The sequence below is a fragment of the Hyla sarda genome, chromosome 6 (genome assembly GCF_029499605.1).
Source record: "Hyla sarda isolate aHylSar1 chromosome 6, aHylSar1.hap1, whole genome shotgun sequence".
Lineage (NCBI taxonomy): Eukaryota > Metazoa > Chordata > Amphibia > Anura > Hylidae > Hyla > Hyla sarda.
The window spans coordinates 8483090-8504054 of NC_079194.1; the positions used below are offsets into that span (position 1 = coordinate 8483090).

Below are 20965 nucleotides of genomic sequence, written 5' to 3' on the forward strand. Positions count from 1 at the left end.
TTTTGCAACATCTGGAGGTCTGCAGGTTGAAGATCACTGTTGGGTTCAGAATCTTTTTTTTCCTAGATTTTGCAATTTTAAAATTGGGTGCGTCTTATATGGCGGTGCGTCCTATAGGGCAAAAAATACGGTATATAGTTTTTCTATTATTGTACTTAAAAAATGTTTTACAAAATTCGGTATGCATATAATTGTCCATTTCTGACCCCTATAACTTTTTTTTTAATTTTCCATATATACGGAGATGTTTTAGGGCTCATTTTTTTTATGCCATGATCTTTTGTTTTTATCGGTACCATTTTTGCCTTGATGGGACTTTTTATCTCTTTTTATCATTTTTTTTCTGATATACGATGTGATTAAAAATCAGTATTTTTGGTGTTTGGTATTTTTTTTACGTTTACACTGTTTACGTTTACGTTGCTTACTGTGCGGGATCATAAACATTACATTTAATAGTTTGGACATTTATGCACACGGTGATACCAAATATGGTTTATGGTATTTTTTTTTTTTTTACTTTTTTATTAGGGAAAGGTTTTATATTATTTTATCAAAAAATTTTTTAACACTTTTTAATCCCCCCATAGGGGACTCTTGTATGCAATCATTAGCTTGCACTCACTGTATAATGCTATACCTATGGCAGTGTGATTGGCAAACAGCATGAGCCAGGCTGCATCATTGACCTGGCGATCGGCGGCAGAAGGTAGGCAAGGGGACCCCCTCCGCCATTTTAATTTATCGTACCCCCGCAAACACGTCACCAGGCTGTATCAATGGAGTGCCGATCACAAATGCTGTTCAATAGGTATAGAACTATAAAGTGAATGCAATCTAATAGCATATTAAAGTCCCCTATGGGGAGTTTAAAGGGGTACTCAGCTGGAAAACTTTTTTTTTTTTTTTTAAATCAACTGGTGCCAGAAAGTTAAACAGATTTGTAAATTACTTCTATTAAAAAATCTTATTCCTTCCAGTACTTATTAGCTGCTGAATACTACAGAGGAAATTATTTTCTTTTTGGAACACAGTGCTCTCTGCTGACATCATGACCACAGTGCTCTCTGCTGACATCTCTGTCCATTTTAGGAACTGTCCAGAGCAGCATATGTTTTCTATGCAGATTTTCTCCTACTCTGGACAGTTCTTAAAATGGACAGAGATGTCAGCAGAGAGCACTGTGTTTGTGATGTCAGCAGAGAGCTCTGTGTTCTAAAAAGAAAAGAACTTCCTCTGTAGTATTTAGCAGCTAATAAGTACTGAAAGGCTTAAGATTTTTTAATAGAAGTAATTTACAAATATGTTTAACTTTCTGGCACCAGTTGATTAAAAAATAAAAAAATTGTTTTCCACCGGAGTACCACTTTAAAGTGTAAAATATTTTTTTAAATATTTTTAGCCCCTCCCGCTCATAAAAACCTTTCTTATCCTATTTTACTATCCCCCCCAAAAAAAGAAAAAAAACATAAAAATAATAAACATATTTAGTATTGCTATGTGCAGAATCTTCTGAACTATTAACATATAATGTTAATGATTCTTAAAAAAATATCAAATGCTAAAAATGCATTTGTATTTTAGTTCATGTATCCACGAGTGTTGTCAGTCCGCCCCTGGGGGGAGGGGAGGGAGAGGGTGTAATTAAGGGGGGTACATGTGTGCGTGTGGGTCCGCCCCGGGTGCCAAATGCTCTAGGTACGCCCTTGCTACCACACACTGTACCCTCTGAATATAATACTGCCGCACACTGTACCCTCTGAATATAATACTACCACACACTGTACCCTCTGAATATAATACTGCCGCACACTGTACCCTCTGAATATAATACTACCACATACTGCACCCACTGAATATAATACTGCCACACACTGTACCCTCTGAATATAATACTGCCACACACTGTACCCTCTGAATATAATACTACCACACACTGTACCCACTGAATATAATAATGCCGCACACTGTACCCTCTGAATATAATACTGCCGCACACTGTACCCTCTGAATATAATAATGCCACCCACTGCACCTCTGGTATATTACTGCCACACTCTGTACCCCTGAATATAAAACTACCACACACTCTACCCTCTGAATATAATACTACCACACACTGTACCCTCTGAAGATAATACTGCCGCACACTGTACCCTCTGAATATAATACTGCAGCACACTGTACCCTCTAAATATAATACTACCACACACTGTACCCTCTGAATATAATACTGCCGCAGACTGTACCCTCTGAATATAATACTGCCGCACACTGTACCCTCTGAATATACTACCACACACTGTACCCTCTGAATATAATACTGCCGCACACTGTTCCCTCTGAATATAATACTGCCACACACTGTACCCTCTGAATATAATACTACCACACACTGTACCCTCTGAATATAACACAAAAAATTCCCCTTCTAGAGATACGCCTTGTGAATTCTGTGAGCGGTCGGTGCCACTCACAAAGTGTTAATTCTTGAATTTTGCTTTTGGATTCCCATATGTGAAAGTGAATTGGTAGCCAAAGTTTTTTATTTTTTTATTTTGGCTCCCATCCCAGGTCCTCCACTGCTCTGCTGCTCTGGCCTCTTCTAGTCAGGCCTGGCCAGAGCAAATGATGCAGGCAGCGGTAATCGCACCACCTGCATCACAGGAGAAGCGCCGGGCAGGGACACAGTGTTCCCTCGCTCCGGGCCGCAGATATTCATTTGTGTAGGTGTCTGAAAGACACTTATACAAATGAATGAGGGGAAATCCAGCGGGCAGTCCAGATGACTGGCGGCCACAGTCTGGATCTGGGCCGCGGTCCGCCAGTTGAGTACCCCTGCCCTAGGGAATAAGATGTCTAGGGGCGAATACCCCTTTAATTTTGCTGAATTATGTGGCAGAATCCTATTGAACAAAACAGGGCTTTGAATTTTGGCAGAATTCTGTGTTTTGAGCACACAGAAATTTTGCTGAAATTCCTCTCAAATTCTGTGTGAACATAGCCTAACTGTTTTAGATACCACAGTTGACTTTGATTGTGGCATCTGAAAGGTTAAAGGGGTACTCCGGCGCTTAGACATCTTATCCCCTCTCCAAAGGAGAGGGAATAAGATGCCTGATCGCGGGGGTCCCGCCGCTGGGGACCCCCGTGATCTTGCACGCCGCACCCCGTTTATAATAAGTCCCCGGAGCGTGTTCGCTCTGTGTCTGATTACTGTCGATCACGGGGCCGAGTGTAGTGACGTCACGCTCCGCCCCCTCAATGCAAGCCTATGAGAGGGGGCGTGACAGCTGTCACGCCCCCTCCCATAGGCTTGCATTGAGGGGGGCGGAGCGTGACATCACACGGGGCGGAGCCTTGATGTCACAACGCTCGCCCCGTGATCAACAGTAATCAGACCCAGAGCGAACACGCTCCGGGGACTTATTATAAACGGGGTGCGGCGTGCGGGGTCCCCAGCGATCAGGCATCTTATCCCCTCTCCTTTGGATAGGGGATAAGATGTCTAAGCACCGGAGAACCCCTTTAACCTTTCAGATGCCACAATCAAAGTCAACTGCGGTATCTAAAAAGGTTAGGCTATGTTCACACGGTGTCCACGCTCCGGGGACTGATTTTAACGGGGTGCTGCGTGCAAGATCATGGGGGTCCCCTGCGGCGGGACCCCCGCGATCAGGCATCTTATTCCCTCTCCTTTGGATAGGGGATAAGATGTCTAAGCGCCAGAGTACCCCTTTAATTTAGGACATTGTCTATCATACTGAAGTCCTAATGTTCTTTTTTTTTTTTTTTTTTTTTTTACAAAAACATTTTTTAGCCTAAGGCTAGGATTCCACTTGGACTTACACTTCTCCTCCCTTATGGATCCACTTCTGACTTTGGCTCAAAAACTGCAGTGGCATATATCCAAAAACTGCCAGAAAAAAAACCAAGTGGAATCCTAGTCTAACTGTGGTTACACATTTTCCATCTCGAATATGTTTTTTAGGAACATTTACCAAACATTTTTACCATGTTTTGTGACTTTTTGCTATGCTGTTGTTTTCAGTATGTGTCTGGTTCAATTGCTTTTGCATTTAAAACACATTTGTTATATGTAACATAAAAAAATATATATTTTATATTAATATGTTTAATTTCCTGAGTGTCTGAATGCAGTGAATTAAATGGGCACTGTCACTTTAAAAAACTTTTGATGTGTCGTCGAAGAGATATCTCAAAAATTTTGATCAGTCGGTGTCTGAGTGTTTAGACTGCGACTGTTCGCTGGAACTAGTTGGGAGAAAAGCGCAAAGTGAGTCAAGTTACGATATAAGATCGGTGGTCATTATTTAAAAAAAATATTATTATTTATAATAATATTAAATACAATCATATAATACAATATAAAAACAATAAAATAATAGAATAATTAATAATAATGACAATAGAAATCTACTACGACTAAGAATAATAAAATACTATGAAATTAATAATGTAATAATCAAATTATATAAATTATATAATAAATGATTAGAATAATATGACAATAATAATAATATTCTACTATTACTCATACTTATAATAATAATATAATAATAATACAAATTATAATAATACTAAAATAGTATAATAATATAATAAAATAATAATGTAAAAATAAATAATGATTATTATTATTATATTTTGTTTTAATATTACCATTATGGTTATTATAGTATTTTATTATTATATTATATAATTATAATATATAATTATTATTAGTACTAGAAGTAGTATATAACTATCATATTATTATTATTATAGACATTATTATGTTATTTTATTGTTATAATATTGTTAATATAGTATTTTATTATTATTATTATTAGTGATAATTAGTGGTGATAGTAGTATATTACTATTAAATTATTATATTGTCATTGCAGTCATTATTATAATAATAATAATTAATATTATTATAGTCATTGTCCAAAATCCATCAAATAGTCGCATACAAAACCGCATCTGCAGTGTACGTCTGCTATAATGACTGTGGCCCCTAGATGGCGATACTGCTCCTCGGGCCGCACTGACAGCAGCTGTTATACAGTACAGGACAAGGCCACGCCCCGGGGGGAACCAGAGCCCCGCCCCCTTCTTTTCCTCTTTGCAGCCTGGAGTGTCCCGGAGCCGGAGATGCCTGAAACTTCAGCCTTGTGGGATCTGACAGCGGCAGCCTGAGGGTGAGTGTGCATGAGGGTGAGTGTGCATGAGGGTGAGTGTGCCCTGCCTGAGGGTGAGTGTGCCCTGCCTGAGGGTGAGTGTGGATGAGGGTGAGTGTGCCCTGCCTGAGGGTGAGTGTGCCCTGCCTGAGGGTGAGTGTGCATGAATGAGGGTGAGTGTGCATGAGGGTGAGTGTGCATGAGGGTGAGTGTGCATGAGGGTGAGTGTGCATGAGGGTGAGTGTGCCCTGCCTGAGGGTGAGTGTGCATGAATGAGGGTGAGTGTGCATGAGGGTGAGTGTGCCCTGCCTGAGGGTGAGTGTGCATGAGGGTGAGTGTGCTCTGCCTGAGGGTGAGTGTGCATGAGGGTGAGTCTGCCCTGCCTGAGGGTGAGTGTGCATGAGGGTGAGTGTGCTCTGCCTGAGGGTGAGTGTGCTCTGCCTGAGGGTGAGTGTGCTCTGCCTGAGGGTGAGTGTGCCCTGCCTGAGGGTGAGTGTGCATGAGGGTGAGTGTGCCCTGCCTGAGGGTGAGTGTGCATGAGGGTGAGTGTGCATGAGGGTGAGTGTGCCCTGCCTGAGGGTGAGTGTGCATGAGGGTGAGTGTTCCCTGCCTGAGCCTGAGGGTGAGTGTGCCCTGCCTGAGGGTGTTTGAGTATGCATGAGGGTGAGTGTGCCCTGCCTGAGGGTGAGTGTGCCTGAGGGTGAGTGTGCTTTAGGGTGAGTGTGCCCTGCCTGAGCCTGAGGGTGAGTGTGCCCTGCTTGAGGGTGTTTGAGTATGCATGATGGTGAGTGTGCCCTGCCTGTCATAGGGTGAGTATGCCCTGCCTGAGGGTGAGTGAGCATGAGGGTGAGTGACCCCTGCCTTTTATAAGGTGAGTGTGCCCTGTCTGAGGGTGAGTGTGCATGAGGGTGAGCTTGAGTGTGCCCTGCCTGTCATAGGGTGAGTGTGCCCTGCCTGTCATAGGGTGAGTGTGCCCTGCCTGTCATAGGGTGAGTGTGCCCTGCCTGTCATAGGGTAAGTGTGCCCTGCCTGTCATAGGGTGAGTGTGCCCTGCCTGTCATAGGGTGAGTGTGCCCTGCCTGTCATAGGGTGAGTGTTCCCTGCCTGTCATAGGGTGAGTGTGCCCTGCCTGTCATAGGGTGAGTGTGCCCTGCCTGTCATAGGGTGAGTGTGCCCTGTCTGTCATAGGGTAAGGGACCCCTACCTGTCATAGGGTGAGTGTGCCCTGCCTGAGGGTGAGTGTGCCCTGCCTGTCATCGGGGTGAGTGTGCCCTGCCTGTCATAGGGTGAGTGTGCCCTGCCTGAGAGTGAGTGTGCATGAGGGTGAGTGTGCCCTGCCTGTCATCGGGGTGAGTGTGCCCTGCCTGAGGGTGAGTGTGCCCTGCCTGAGGGTGAGTGTGCCCTGCCTGTCATAGGGTGAGTGTGTCCTGCCTGTCATAGGGTGAGTGTGCCCTGCCTGAGGGTGAGTGTGCCCTGCCTGTCATAGGGTGAGTGTGCCCTGCCTGAGGGTGAGTGTGCCCTGCCTGTCATAGGGTGAGTGTGCCCTGCCTGAGGGTTAGTGTGCCCTGCCTGTCATAGGGTGAGTGTGCCCTGCCTGAGGGTGTGTGCCCTGCCTGAGGGTGAGTGTGCCCTGCCTGAGGGTGAGTGTGCCCTGCCTGAGGGTGAGTGTGCCCTGCCTGAGGGTGAGTGTGCCCTGCCTGAGGGTGAGTGTGCCCTGCCTGTCATAGGGTGAGTGTGCCCTGCCTGAGGGTGAGTGTGCCCTGCCTGAGGGTGAGTGTGCCCTGCCTGTCATAGGGGTGACCCCTGCCTGAGGGTGAGTGTGCCCTGCCTGAGGGTGAGTGTGCCCTGCCTGTCATAGGGTGAGTGTGCCCTGCCTGAGGGTGAGTGTGCCCTGCCTGAGGGTGAGTGTGCCCTGCCTGAGGGTGAGTGTGCCCTGCCTGTCATAGGGTGAGTGTGCCCTGCCTGAGGGTGAGTGTGCCCTGCCTGAGGGTGAGTGTGCCCTGCCTGAGGGTGAGTGTGCCCTGCCTGAGGGTGAGTGTGCCCTGCCTGAGGGTGAGTGTGCCCTGCCTGAGGGTGAGTGTGCCCTGCCTGAGGGTGAGTGTGCCCTGCCTGTCATAGGGTGAGTGTGCCCTGCCTGAGGGTGAGTGTGCCCTGCCTGAGGGTGAGTGTGCCCTGCCTGAGGGTGAGTGTGCCCTGCCTGAGGGTGAGTGTGCCCTGCCTGTCATGGGGGTGACCCCTTCCTGTGTTTGCATATTTTTTTCATATCCATCCATTGCAGTGGTCTCCAAACCGTGGCCCCCCAGATGTTACAAAACTACAACACTCAGCAATGGCTGTCCGGTCATGCTGGGAGTTGTAGTTGTGCAGTCTGTTGTGTGCGCTCTGCTGTTCCGTGTCCTGTAGGAGCGGGGGGAGGGATGTGTCAGCAGGATGTTTTCATCAGCTCCAGATTGAAGTTTTCTTCTTCTTCTTCTCTTTCCTTCTCAGGCTGCAGGAGGAGGAGGATCTGGTGGACACAAGAACTTCTGGGGGGGGGAGAAAACGTTTTCACTGGACGCTGCGGCGGATCGGGAAATAATAAGATCCCAGGATGAAGGTTCTGCGGTTCCTCTGTCTGCTCCTCTGCCTGCGCTCAGCGTCTTCAGGTAACGGAGATTCCCTCATCTCTTATATTAAGATGAATGGCTTTTGTGGATGACTACAAGTCCCAGCATGCCTCCTGCAGGGATGTAGACCTTGGTGCACGTCATCCATTTAAGTGGCTATACCTATATGTCAGCGATCTCCAGGACTGGGACACAACTACAATTCCCAGCATATCCTGACAGCCGCAGGCATGCTGAGACTTGTAGTTTGTCCACAGGCTGGCAGTCACTCCTGTTTTAGTTTAAGACATGATGGAGGTTGTAGTTTTGCAACTATGTCTGCTAGGGCAGTGGTCTTCAAACTGCAGCCCTCCACATGTTGCAAAACTACAACTCCCAGCATGCCCGGACAGCCGTTGACTGTCCGGGCATGCTGGGAGTTGTAGTTTTGCAACATCTGGAGGGACGCAGTTTGGAGACCGGCTGTGCTAGGGCAACATGGTGTTTATATTTGGGGCATGATAGGGGTTGTAGTTTTTACAGAGAATTATTAGAATTGGATTGTTTTATTATAGGTGTCAGGGTATGCTGGGAATTGTAGTTATACAACAGCTGGAGACCCCTTTATAGTTCACTTAGATGAAAGTTGTACTTCTGCAACTCCAGCTGTTATGGCACGATGGGGGTTGTAGTTTTGCAGCTTCGGCTGTCAGGGCACGATGGAGGTTGTAGTTTTAGAACATTTCACCTTCATGACATGATGGGGGTTGTAGTTTTAGAACTTTAACTGTCATGATATGATGGTGGTTGTAGTTTTAGAACATTCGCCGTCATGGCATGATGGGGGTTGTAGTTTTAGAACATTTGCTGTCATGGCATGATGGGGGTTGTAGTTTTAGAACATTCGCTGTCATGGCATGATGGGGGTTGTAGTTTTAGAACATTCGCTGTCATGGCATGATGGGGGTTGTAGTTTGAGAACATTCGCCGTCATGGCATGATGGGGGTTGTAGTTTTAGAACATTCGCCGTCATGGCATGATAGGGGTTGTAGTTTTAGAACATTTGCTGTCATGGCATGATGGGGGTTGTAGTTTTAGAACATTTGCTGTCATGGCATGATGGGGGTTGTAGTTTTAGAACATTCGCTGTCATGGCATGATGGGGGTTGTAGTTTTAGAACATTCGCTGTCATGGCATGATGGGGGTTGTAGTTTTAGAACATTCGCTGTCATGGCATGATGGGGGTTGTAGTTTTAGAACATTCACCTTCATGGCATGATGGGGGTTGTAGTTTTAGAACATTCGCCGTCAGGGCATGATGAGAGTTGTAGTTTTTTAAGACTTGAAGAGGCTTGACGTTTTGTCAGCATAATGGGTGTTATAATTTGGCATCTTTGTCTGTCATGGAATGATGGGGATTGTAGTTTTGCAATATTGGCTGTCAGGGCATGATGGGCGTTGTAGTGGGGCGACTTTGGCTAGGAGGGCATGATGGGGATTGTAGTTTTGTAACTTTAGCAGTCAAGATATCATTGGTGTTATAGTGTTGTAAGTGCAGCTATTGGGGAATGATGGGGATTGTAGTTTTTTTTTTTAACTGTCAGGACATGATGGGAGTCGTAGCTTTGCAATTTTAGCTCTCAGAAAATGATGGGAGTTGTTGTTTGAAGAGTCAGAGGTTTTGGAGCGCAGCCTTAGGTGACTATATGTCAATCTGCGATTAAACTGCGTTTCGTGTCATCGGTCCTGTCACCGACCTGATATATAAAGCTTTGTACCACATGACAAGCTCAGCTCTGCTACATCTGTATATACATAAATATATATTGATACATTGTTACTCGTTCAGTAGAGTTTTCTGTGTATAACTCTTGCTGAAATAACAGCGACAATCTGTAATGTATCTATAGTTACTCGATTACATCCTATATGGACGACTGCAGACGGTGAAGCTTTATATATTATGGTACTATTATGTGTTATATATTATGGTACTATTATGTATTATATATTATGGTACTATTATGTATTATATATTATGGTACTATTATGTATTCTATATTATGGTACTATTATGTATTATATATTATGGTACTATTATGTGTTATATATTATGGTACTATTATGTGTTATATATTATGGTACTATTATGTATTCTATATTATGGTACTATTATGTGTTATATATTATGGTACTATTATGTGTTATATATTATGGTACTATTATGTGTTATATATTATGGTACTATTATGTGTTATATATTATGGTACTATTATGTATTATATATTATGGTACTATTATGTGTTATATATTATGGTACTATTATGTATTATATATTATGGTACTATTATGTGTTTTATATTATGGTACTATTATGTGTTTTATATTATGGTACTATTATGTGTTATATATTATGGTACTATTATGTGTTATATATTATGGTACTATTATGTATTCTATATTATGGTACTATTATGTATTATATATTATGGTACTATTATGTATTATATATTATGGTACTATTATGTATTATATATTATGGTACTTTTATGTATTATGTACTATAAGGCTTTATATATTATGTATTATTATGTTTTATATATTATGTTACTATTATGTATTATTTATTATGTTTTATATATTATGTACTGTTACATAATATCCAGAGCTTCATTTCTAGTTGTGTAGAGTAGGGGTCTTCAAACTGTGGACCTCCAGCTGTTGCAAAACTAAAACTCCCAACATGCCCGGACAGCCAACGGCTGTCCGGGCATGCTGGGAGTTGTAGTTTTGCAACATTTAAAGGGTCACTGTTTGGAGACCCCTACATACTACTATTACCCTTTACTGCAGAGTTCACCAACCTGTGCCTCTCCAGCTGTAGCTAAACTACGACTCTCATCATGCCCTGATGAAAAGACACAGGCTGCAGAACACATTTGTAATACACATATATATAGTGTTATAGTTAGGATAATAGGAGTTGTAGTTTTTGCAACAAACCGAGAGCCACAGGTTGGATATTATATTGTAACATGTTGTGTTGTTTTTTTTTTAGTTTAATACAGACTACAACTCCCATTATTACTAGGAGCTAAGAGACCACAATGTCATTTATTAAAGCAGTGCTTCCCCACCAGGGTGCCTCCAGCTGTTCTAAAACTACAACTCCCACCCTGCCCAAGACAGCCTTTGCAAATCTACAATTCCCAGCATTCTGGGCGTTGTAGTTTTGCAACAGCTGGAGGCACCCTGGTGGGGAAGCACTGCTTTAATAAATGACATTGTGGTCTCTTAGTTCCTAGTAATAATGGGAGTTGTAGTTTTGCCATAGCCGAGTCCAGCTATAACTCTCACTTTATCCTAGTTCCGGATCAGCCGGTGTGGCACAGGTTGCCCTTGTATTGCCAGTGTGTTGTTATGACAGGGCTTGCTGGAATCTGTAGTCCTGCAAAGTTTGTTGCTGCAGATTAAAGACACGTTCAGATTAGCAGAACTCAGCGCTACAAACTCCACTCACTTTATTCCGATTTCATCCCGGTCTATATGGGACCGGGGGGGGGGGTAAAACCGTTTCAGCACCGACGCGTTTCGACCGTACGTCCCTTGGCACTGCCGGCTTTCCCTGCACCTCATTGCTGCAATTCTTGAAGTGATACATTTGTTGTATTAATATAGTAAAAAGTTTTTTTCTGTTTTTTATTTATTTTTAATTTTTGGTTTAGCGCTTCGCATTAGGTGTTCTATCAGCACTGAAGGGGTTAAATGTCCATATGCTGCATAGTTTACACTAACCGCAGTGCACAGCACAATAACATCCTGATGGGGGCGCTCCTGTGTAGAGTTTTCTCCTCTCTGACTAATAACCTTCTCCTTTTGTTGCTTTTTCTTAGTGGTCTCCAAACGGTGGCCCTCCAGCTGTTGCAAAACTACAATAGCCAGCATGCCCGGGCAGTCTTTGGAGTTATAGTCATGCAGATTACATTCTGTAGGAAAACACATTTATCTTCCCTATTTTACTGAACTGATCCCTAAGCTGTGCTCTGGTCTAATGGGTCTCATTGCCCTCATAGTAATATCGGGCACATTAGGGAGCAATAAGATACGCGTTTGTTTCGGTGTTTGTGATCTGTCACCGCTGTCAGTTCCAGTTCCAAATATTCAAGTATATGACGGTCTTATTCAGTGTTGCCTAAACTATAGCTCTCCAGCTGTTGCAAAACTACAACTCCCATCCTGTCACATCTTGGAAGCTATTGCACAACTCTATGTGATCAGGATATATATAGTAGTTATACATCTCCTCTCCCAGCTCTATCTATATACTGCTGCTGCTATGTCTATGGGATCAGGATATATAGTAGTCATACACCGCCCCTCCAGCTCTATCTGTATACTGCTGCTATCTCTATTAGATCAGGATATATATATAGTAGTTATACATGTCCCCTCCAGCTCTATCTGTATACTGCTGTTGCTATCTCTATGGGATCACGATATATAGTAGTTATACACTTCCCTTCCAGCTCTATCTGTATACTACTACTACTATCTCTATGGGATCAGAATATATAGTAGTTATACACCTCCCCTCCAGCTCTAGCTGTATACTGCTGCAATCTCTATGGGATCAGGATATATAGTAGTTATACACCTCCCCTCCAGCTCTATCTGTATACTGCTGCTGCTATCTCTATGGGATCAGGATATATTGTAGTTATACACCTCCCCTCCAGCTCTATCTGTATACTGCTGCTGCTATCTCTATGGGATCAGAATATATTGTACTTAATACACCTCCCCTCCAGCTCTATCTGTATACTGCTGCTGCTATCTCTATGGGATCAGAATATATTGTAGTTGTACACCTCCCATCCAGCTCTATCTGTATACTGCTGCTGTTATCTCTATGGGATCAGTATATACTAGTTATACACCTCGCCTCCAGCTCTATCTGTATACTGCTGTTATCTCTATGGGATCAGTATATACTAGTTATACACCTCCCCTCCAGCTCTATCTGTATACTGCTGCTGTTATCTCTATGGGATCAGTATATACTAGTTATACACCTTCCCTCCTCCCGGCATGCCTTCACAAGCTGTGGATCTCCATCTGTTGTAGAACTAAAACTCCCAGCATTCACTGACAGCCTTTGACCGGGCCTAATTAAATGTTCACTCACCTATGGATCTCCATCTGTTGAAAAAACTACAACTCCCAGCATGCCCAAATAGGTTTTTCATACATCTTATTAGTGCAGTATCAAACCTGGGGTCCCTCCAGCTGTTGCAAAACTACAACTCCCAGCATGCCCAGACAGCCTTCGATACATCCCATTAGTGCAGTGTTACCCAACCTAGGATGCCTTCAGCTGCTGCAAAACTACAACTCCCAGCATGCCCAGACAGCCTTCGATACATCCCATTAGTGCAGTGTTACCCAACCTAGGATGTCTTCAGCTGCTGCAAAACTACAACTCCCAGCATGCCCGGACAGCCGTTGGCTGTCTGGGCATGCTGGGAGTTGTAGTTTTGCAACAGCTGGAGAGGATGTCCGGGCATGCTGGGAGTTGTAGTTTTGCAACAGCTGGAGAGGATGTCCGGGCATGCTGGGAGTTGTAGTTTTGTAACAGCTGGAGAGGATGTCCAGGCATGCTGGGAGTTGTAGTTTTGCAACAGCTGGAGAGGATGTCCGGGCATGCTGGGAGTTGTAGTTTTGTAACAGCTGGAGAGGATGTCTGGGCATGCTGGGAGTTGTAGTTTTGTAACAGCTGGAGAGGATGTCTGGGCATGCTGGGAGTTGTAGTTTTGTAACAGCTGGAGGGGATGTCTGGGCATGCTGGGAGTTGTAGTTTTGCAATAGCTGGAGAGGATGTCTGGGCATGCTGGGAGTTGTAGTTTTGTAACAGCTGGAGGCTCCCTGTTTGCAGTGTGTTGTATCCTCTTATTATCTCTTTGGCGGCCGGTCTTGTGACAGGGACATATTATGTGCACAATCTGATTACATAGTAATAGACGGGGCCGTGACACGTTGTCCTCCGTCATGGGGAAAGTCAATCCTCTTCTATCCCAGAATTCCCCTGGTTTGCACCTTTTTAATTAATTTTACAGATGTGACGGATTCTGTAACGTTTTGTTTCGGCTTAAAAAGTTTTAGAGAGAAAACAGTCATGTGACTCTGTTCTGGGAAGAGATAATTTGTGCATCAGAAGACTTCTCAGTGCTCGAGGATATAGAAAATGACCAGATACTTTAATATATGTCAAATCCTGTAGCTACAAGACAGGAGGAAAGGCTGGTTCTTATAGTGCAATCAGTTTATATAGTAGTTATACACCTCTCCTCCAGCTCTGTCTGTATACTGCTGCTATCTGTATGGGATCAGGATATATAGTAGCTATACACCTCCCCTCCAGCTCTATCTGTATACTGCTGCTATCTCTATGGGATCAGGATATATAGTAGTTATACACCTCCCCTCCAGCTCTATCTGTATACTGCTGCTATCTCTATGGGATCAGGATATATAGTAGTTATACACCTCCCCTCCAGCTCTATCTGTATACTGCTGCTATCTCTATGGGATCAGGATATATAGTAGTTATACACCTCTCCTCCAGCTCTATCTGTATACTGCTGCTATCCGTATGGGATCAGGATATATAGTAGTTATACACCTCCCCTCCAGCTCTATCTGTATACTGCTACTATCTCTATGGGATCAGGATATATAGTAGTTATACACTTCCCCTAGAGCTCTATCTGTATACTGCTGCTATCTCTATGGGATCAGGATATATAGTAGTTATATACCTCTCCTCCAGCTCTATCTGTATACTGCTGCAGTCTCTATATGATCAGAATATATATAGTAGTTATAGACCTCCCCTCCATACCTATCTGTATACTGCTGCTGCAGTTTCTGTATGATAACAATCTATAGTAGTTATACTCCTCCCCTCCAGCTCTATATGTATACTGCTGCCACTATCACTATGGGATCAGGATATAATATATAGTAGTCATACACCCCCCCCCCCAGATTTATCTGTATACTGCTGCTGCTATCTCTATGGGATCAGGGTATATAGTAGTTATACACCTCCCCTCCAGCTCTATCTGTACACTGCTGCTATCTCTATGGGATCAGTATATAGTAGTTATACACCTCCCCTCCAGCTCTATCTGTATACTGCTGCTATCTCTATGAGATCAGGATATATAGTAACCAGTCTGTGTTACACACTATGAAGCATCTGACGTGTATTCACTGTTTCAGACGTCGGTCCCGGATCCGTCAGTGCCGCACTGTATTCTGGAAGGTGTCAGACGCCGTGTACCAGAGTAAATAGACTGTTTTGCCATCTTCTCTGCGTTTCCTGCCAATGTGTGCGCTCTTATTCCAGGCATCAGAGTAATGGATTTCTGAGCAGACGTGTTCATGATTGTAATTTATCTTTCTATGGGGGGGACGGATTCTTTACATCCAGAAGTAACTTCATTGTAGGAAAACATGGCTACTGTGTTATTTGCTTTGGTTCCCGGCGCTGTCATGTATAGACCCAGCACCCGAGGCTCTTACAGATGACAGGTTGAAGTGAGACAGAAGTTACGCAATGGACGCCGCGCATTCCGGGCATCATTTTCTGGAGTGAGTCACTGGAATATGGGCCAACGGTGCAGCAGCCGCAAGACGAAGGATTCGATAGGAAGCGAGCGCCAATTATATAAAAGAAAGACGCCGACCCAGACACAGTGGATTATGGGGCATTTCACCTGTGTCTATCTAGACCTTCTGCCATTAAAGAGTACAGGTCATATCCCACAAAAAAAGTTACCTAATCCTCATCATATACTTTTTATGTGTCTAGCACTTATATTTCTCTCACAAATACCTTCTTTCTGTTGCTCAGTTGGTTTGTCATTCTGTGCTCTGGAATGGCGAGTCCTCAGTCTGCATGACTCCTCCTCCTCCCTGAGTCTGCTGTGCAGTGCTGGGTCTCTTCATCCAGTCACTGCAGGCTGCTCTGTAACCCCCTCCTCTCTGTTTTCATGCTGCAGTCTGATAGGACAGGAGTGAGCACAGAGGAGTTCTAGTCCCGCCCCCTCACTTCCTGGACTTTGTTCCTGCCTGTGCTTCAGCTGGGACAAAGATGATGCTGCAGCCGGACAGGATTATGTTCTGGATAGTATGGGGACCCCTAGTGGTCATTTTTTTTTTTTTTATAGGCCATAATTTCTATAAAAAGTAGATAACAATTTTTGTTATGAAGTATATTAGAAAAGGTTAATGTTTTGCCAAGATGTACGACATATAAAAAGTTTTTATACATCTGCCAGTGCCCATTTAAGCTTTTACGTAATAACTTGGCTGTTCTAAATAAACTCCAAGTGCTTGGCACCGCGTTCTTACGTTTCCCACGTAAAATCACATTCAGTCCCTTTATAGTGGGCGCGCTGTTTTGTGCACTTAAGGATGTGACTTTATGTTTGGCACCATAGAAGGTACACACAGTCCTGGCGTGAGCACTTTAGATGGTCCGTACCATTTATTATGTAATGGGCACTGTCAGAATCAGAAACTTTTTATATGTTGTATATCTTGGCAAAACATTAACCTTTAGAAGTATCTCCTTTTTATAGAAATCATGGCTTATAAAAAAAAATAAAAAAAAATTTAAAAAAAGACCACTAGGGGTCCCCATATCATCCAGAACATAATCCTGTCCGGCTGCAGCATCATCTTTGTCCCAGCTGAAGCACAGGAAGGGACAAAATCCAGGAAGTGGGGGCGGGACTAGAACTCCTCTGTGCTCACTCCTGTCCTATCAGACTGCAGCATGAAAACAGGGAGGAGGGGGTTACAGAGCAGCCTGCAGTGATTGGACGAAGAGACTCAGCACAGCACAGTAGACTCAGGGAGGAAGGGAATGCATGGTAAGTGAGGACGGGCTCAGTGCTTGCCTCGGACACGCCCCTTCCTGAGTAGTGGATGTCAGAATGAGTGAGCAGCAGAACAGAGGGATATCGGAGCCAAATACAGATATTAGACATGTAAAGCATCTGCATGATCTAGCGAGTAAAATGTAGAAGCATATATAGGATTTCTAATGTGTATGGGGGGGGTCTTTAATGTTTATAGGGGTCTCTAATATGTATGGGGGGGTCTTTAATGTATATAGGGGTCTCTAATGTGTATGTTTTTTTTCTGATCTATATACTGTAGGTTCTCTACAGTATGTGTATGGGGTCTCCAATGTGTATAAGGGGTCTCTGATATGTAGGGGGTCTTTAATGTTTATAGGGGTCTCTAATATATATAGAAGTCACTAATGTCTATGGCAGTGGTCTCCAACTTGCGGACCTCCAGCTGTTGCAAAACTACAACTCCCAGCATGCCCGGACAGCCGCTGGCTGTCCGGGCATGCTGGGAGTTGTAGTTTTGCAACAGCTGGAGGTCCGCAGGTTGAAGACCACTGGTCTATGGGGTCTCTGATGAACATGGGGGTCTCTAATGGGGGGATCAAGTTGTGTCAATCATTGACTGTGATAACCAAGGGCATTGCTAGGTCTGCAAAAGACAGGGGGCTGGAGCCTATAGCCCAAGCCACGCCCCTAACCACACCCCAGTCTCTCCCCTAACCACGCCCTCATTCACACCCAATCGCACACAGTATACCAGTATACAAGGAGAATTATCACCATGTGTATTAACACCATACAGTTAGTGACCATATCTAACCAAAACTAAGACCAATAAGACCTATAATACCAGTGCAAAAAAACAAAAATTCTCAGCATCTCAAAATGAAACACGTGCACAGGTGCACACTGCTAGTTTATTGTGTTACCAGTAGTAACAAATAATACCGCCATACAATGACCACCAGCACCATTACCACTGACTAATAATGCTATATTTGTTACTGAATAAAATAAACTATACAAAAGACCATATTCCCAAATACAGTTATGGTCGTAAATGTTGGCCCCCCTGAAATTTTTCAAGAAAATGAAGTATTCCTCACAGGAAAGGATTGCAGTAACACAGGTTTTGCTATACACATGTTTATTCCCTTTGTGTGTATTGGAACTAAACCAAAAAAGGGAGGAAAAAAGTAAATTGGACATAATGTCACCAAACTCCAAAAATGGGCTGGACAAAATTATTGGCACCATTAACTTAATATTTGGTTGCACACCCTTTGGAAAAAATAACTGAAATCAGTGTCTTCCTATAAGCATCAATAAGCTTCTTACACCTCTCAGCCGGAATGTTGGACCACTCTTCCTATAACCATCAATAAGCTTCTTACACCTCTCAGCCGGAATGTTGGACCACTCTTCCTATAACCATCAATAAGCTTCTTACACCTCTCAGTCGGAATGTTGGACCACTCTTCCTATAACCATCAATAAGCTTCTTACACCTCTCAGCCGGAATGTTGGACCACTCTTCCTATAACGATCAATAAGCTTCTTACACCTCTCAGCCGGAATGTTGGACCACTCTTCCTATAACCATCAATAAGCTTCTTACACCTCTCAGCCGGAATGTTATACCACTCTTCCTTTACAAACTGCTCCCAGTCTCTTATTGGAAGGCACCTTTTCCCAGCAGTAATTATAAGATCTCTCCACATGTGATCAATGGGATTTAGATCTGGACTCATTGCTGACACTTCAGAACTCTCCAGCGCTTTGTTGCCTCCATTTCTGGGGCTTTTTGACGTATGTTTATGGTCATTGTCCTGCTGGAAGACCCAAGATCTCCAACGCAAACCCAGCTTTCTGACACTGGGCTGTACAGTGCGACCCAAAATCCATTGGTAATCCTCAGATTTCATGATGTCTTGTACACATTCAAGGCCCCCAGTGCCAGAGGCAGCAAAACAACCCAAAACATCACTGACCTCCCCCATATTCACTGTAGGTACTGTGTTCTTTTCTTTGTAGGCCTCATTCCGTCTTCTGTAAACAGTAGAATGATGGGCTTCACCAAAAAGATCTATCTTGGTCTCATCTGTCCACAAGACGTTTTCCCAGAAGGATTTTGGTTACTCAAGATCATTTTGGCAGAATGTAGTCTTGCTTTTTTATGTCTCTGTGTCAGCAGTTGGGTCCTCCTGGGTCTCCTCCATAGTGGGGTCCTCCTGGGTCTCCTCCATAGTGGGGTCCTCCTGGGTCTCCTCCATAGTGGGGTCCTCCTGGGTCTCCTCCATAGTGGGGTCCTCCTGGGTCTCCTCCATAGTGGGGTCTTCCTGGGTCTCCTCCATAGTGGGGTCCTCCTGGGTCTCCTCCATAGTGGGGTCCTCCTGGGTCTCCTCCATAGTGGGGTCCTCCTGGGTCTCCTTCATAGGCTTTCATTTCATTTAAATGTGGACGGATAGTTTGCGCTGATACTGATGCTCCCTGAGCCTGCAGGACAGCTTGAATATCTTTGGAACTTGTTTGGGGCTGCTTATCCACCATCCGGACTATCCTGCGTTGACACCTTTCATCAATTTTTCTCTTCCGTCTATGCCCAGGGAGATTATCTACAGTGCCATGGGTTGCAAAATTCTTGATAATGTTGCGCACTGTGGACAAAGGTAAATCTAGATCTCTGGAGATGGACTTGTAACCTTGAGATTGCAAAGAGAGACCTGGAGCAGTTTGTAAAGGAAGAGTGGTCCAACATTCCGGCTGAGAGGTGTAAGAAGCTTATTGATGGTTATAGGAAGAGTGGTCCAACATTCCGGCTGAGAGGTGTAAGAAGCTTATTGATGCTTATAGGAAGACACTGATTTCAGTTATTTTTTCCAAAGGGTGTGCAACCAAATTATGTTAAGGGTGGCAATAATTGTGTCCAGCCCATTTTTGGAGTTTGGTGACATTACGTCCAATTTGCTTTTTTTCCTCCCTTTTTTGGTTTAGTTCCAATACACACAAAGGGAATAAACATGTGTATAGCAAAACCTGTGTTACTGCAATCCTTTCCTGTGAGAAATACTTCACTTTCAAGAAAACAGCCATGACTGTTACTGATACCAGCTGTACACGGGCTCTGTATACCATATAAGTGATTATATATTGGACCATATAGAGTTAATGGGCAGAAAAATCTACTAAAGCAAATCTGCAGCAGAAAATACGCACGTGTGAACGTAGACATAAAATTACATCAAGGGACTCACAGATGGCGTCTTTTCTGATCAGCGGCGTCCTCTTTTCTTTTCTTCTCCATTCGGATCAGAACAACATGAAGGCTTCTTCCAGCCAAAACTTCATCTCTCCGGCATCTGCAGGACAAAATTTTAGACTCCGCATTTTTCCAGTGCCCTCCAGTGCCAGTGCCCTCTTGTACACTATCTCCCAATTTATAGGCATCCACACTATAAAAAAATATCCCCTTGGTGTCTGGCTCAGTAAAAAATGGGCACGAAGGTAGCCAAGTAGTCAGGTATGTAGGTTGGTAACTAGGCAGTTAGTTATGTTTTTTTTTTAGGTAAGTATGTTGGTAGTCAGGTATGTAGCTAGGCATTTAGGTAGGCATGTATGTAAATAAGTTAGGTAGCCCAGTATGACAGTAGGTGAGTGTTTCCCAACCAGGGTGCTTTCAGCAGTTGCAAAACTATAACTCTCAGCATGCCCAAACAGCCTTTGGCTGTCTAGGCATGCTCGGAGTTGTATTATTGCAACACCTGGAGGCATCCTGGTTGTGGAACACTGTCTTGTAAGCCTTTCAATGCAGTGTTTTTTTTTACAGCCAAGGTGCCTCTAGATGTAGCAAAACTACAACTCCCAGCAAGCCCAGTCTGGGCATGATGAGAATCGTAGTTTTCCTACATCTACAGAGGGACATAAGATGGCGGTGGGGTCACCATGTGGGTCAATGTAGGCAGCATAGTTTCCCCACATTAGGTAGCATAGTTTCCCTACATTAGGTAGCATAGTTTCCCTACATTAGGTAGCATAGTTTCACTACATTAGGTAGCATAGATTCCCCACATTAGGTAGCATAGATTCCCCCACATTAGGTAGCATATTATTCCACATTAGATAGCATAGATTCCCCACATTAGGTAGCATAGTTTCCCTACATTTGGTAGCATACTTTCCCTACATTAGGTAGCATAGATTCCCCACATTAGGTAGCATAGTATTCCAAGTTAGGTAGCATAGATTCCTCACATTAGGTAGCATAGATT

General features: G+C 43.8%; 1 protein-coding gene across 10 annotated transcripts in view; it reads left to right on the top strand.

Moving 5' to 3' along the window:
- Positions 1 to 20965, top strand: part of TGFBR3 (transforming growth factor beta receptor 3) — a 378593-nt gene that overhangs the window by 77546 nt on the left and 280082 nt on the right. For 8 of the 10 annotated variants that reach the window (XM_056523161.1, XM_056523160.1, XM_056523159.1 and 5 more), the window contains 2 exons: positions 4947 to 5207; positions 7674 to 7831. The exons of 1 other annotated variant lie outside the window; for it this stretch is intronic. In XM_056523161.1, the coding sequence (XP_056379136.1) occupies positions 7777 to 7831 (55 nt within the window). In that variant the 5' untranslated portion in view covers positions 4947 to 5207; positions 7674 to 7776. The remainder of the gene's footprint in view (positions 1 to 4946; positions 5208 to 7673; positions 7832 to 20965) is intronic. One more of the 10 variants, XM_056523165.1, reaches the window with a different exon arrangement.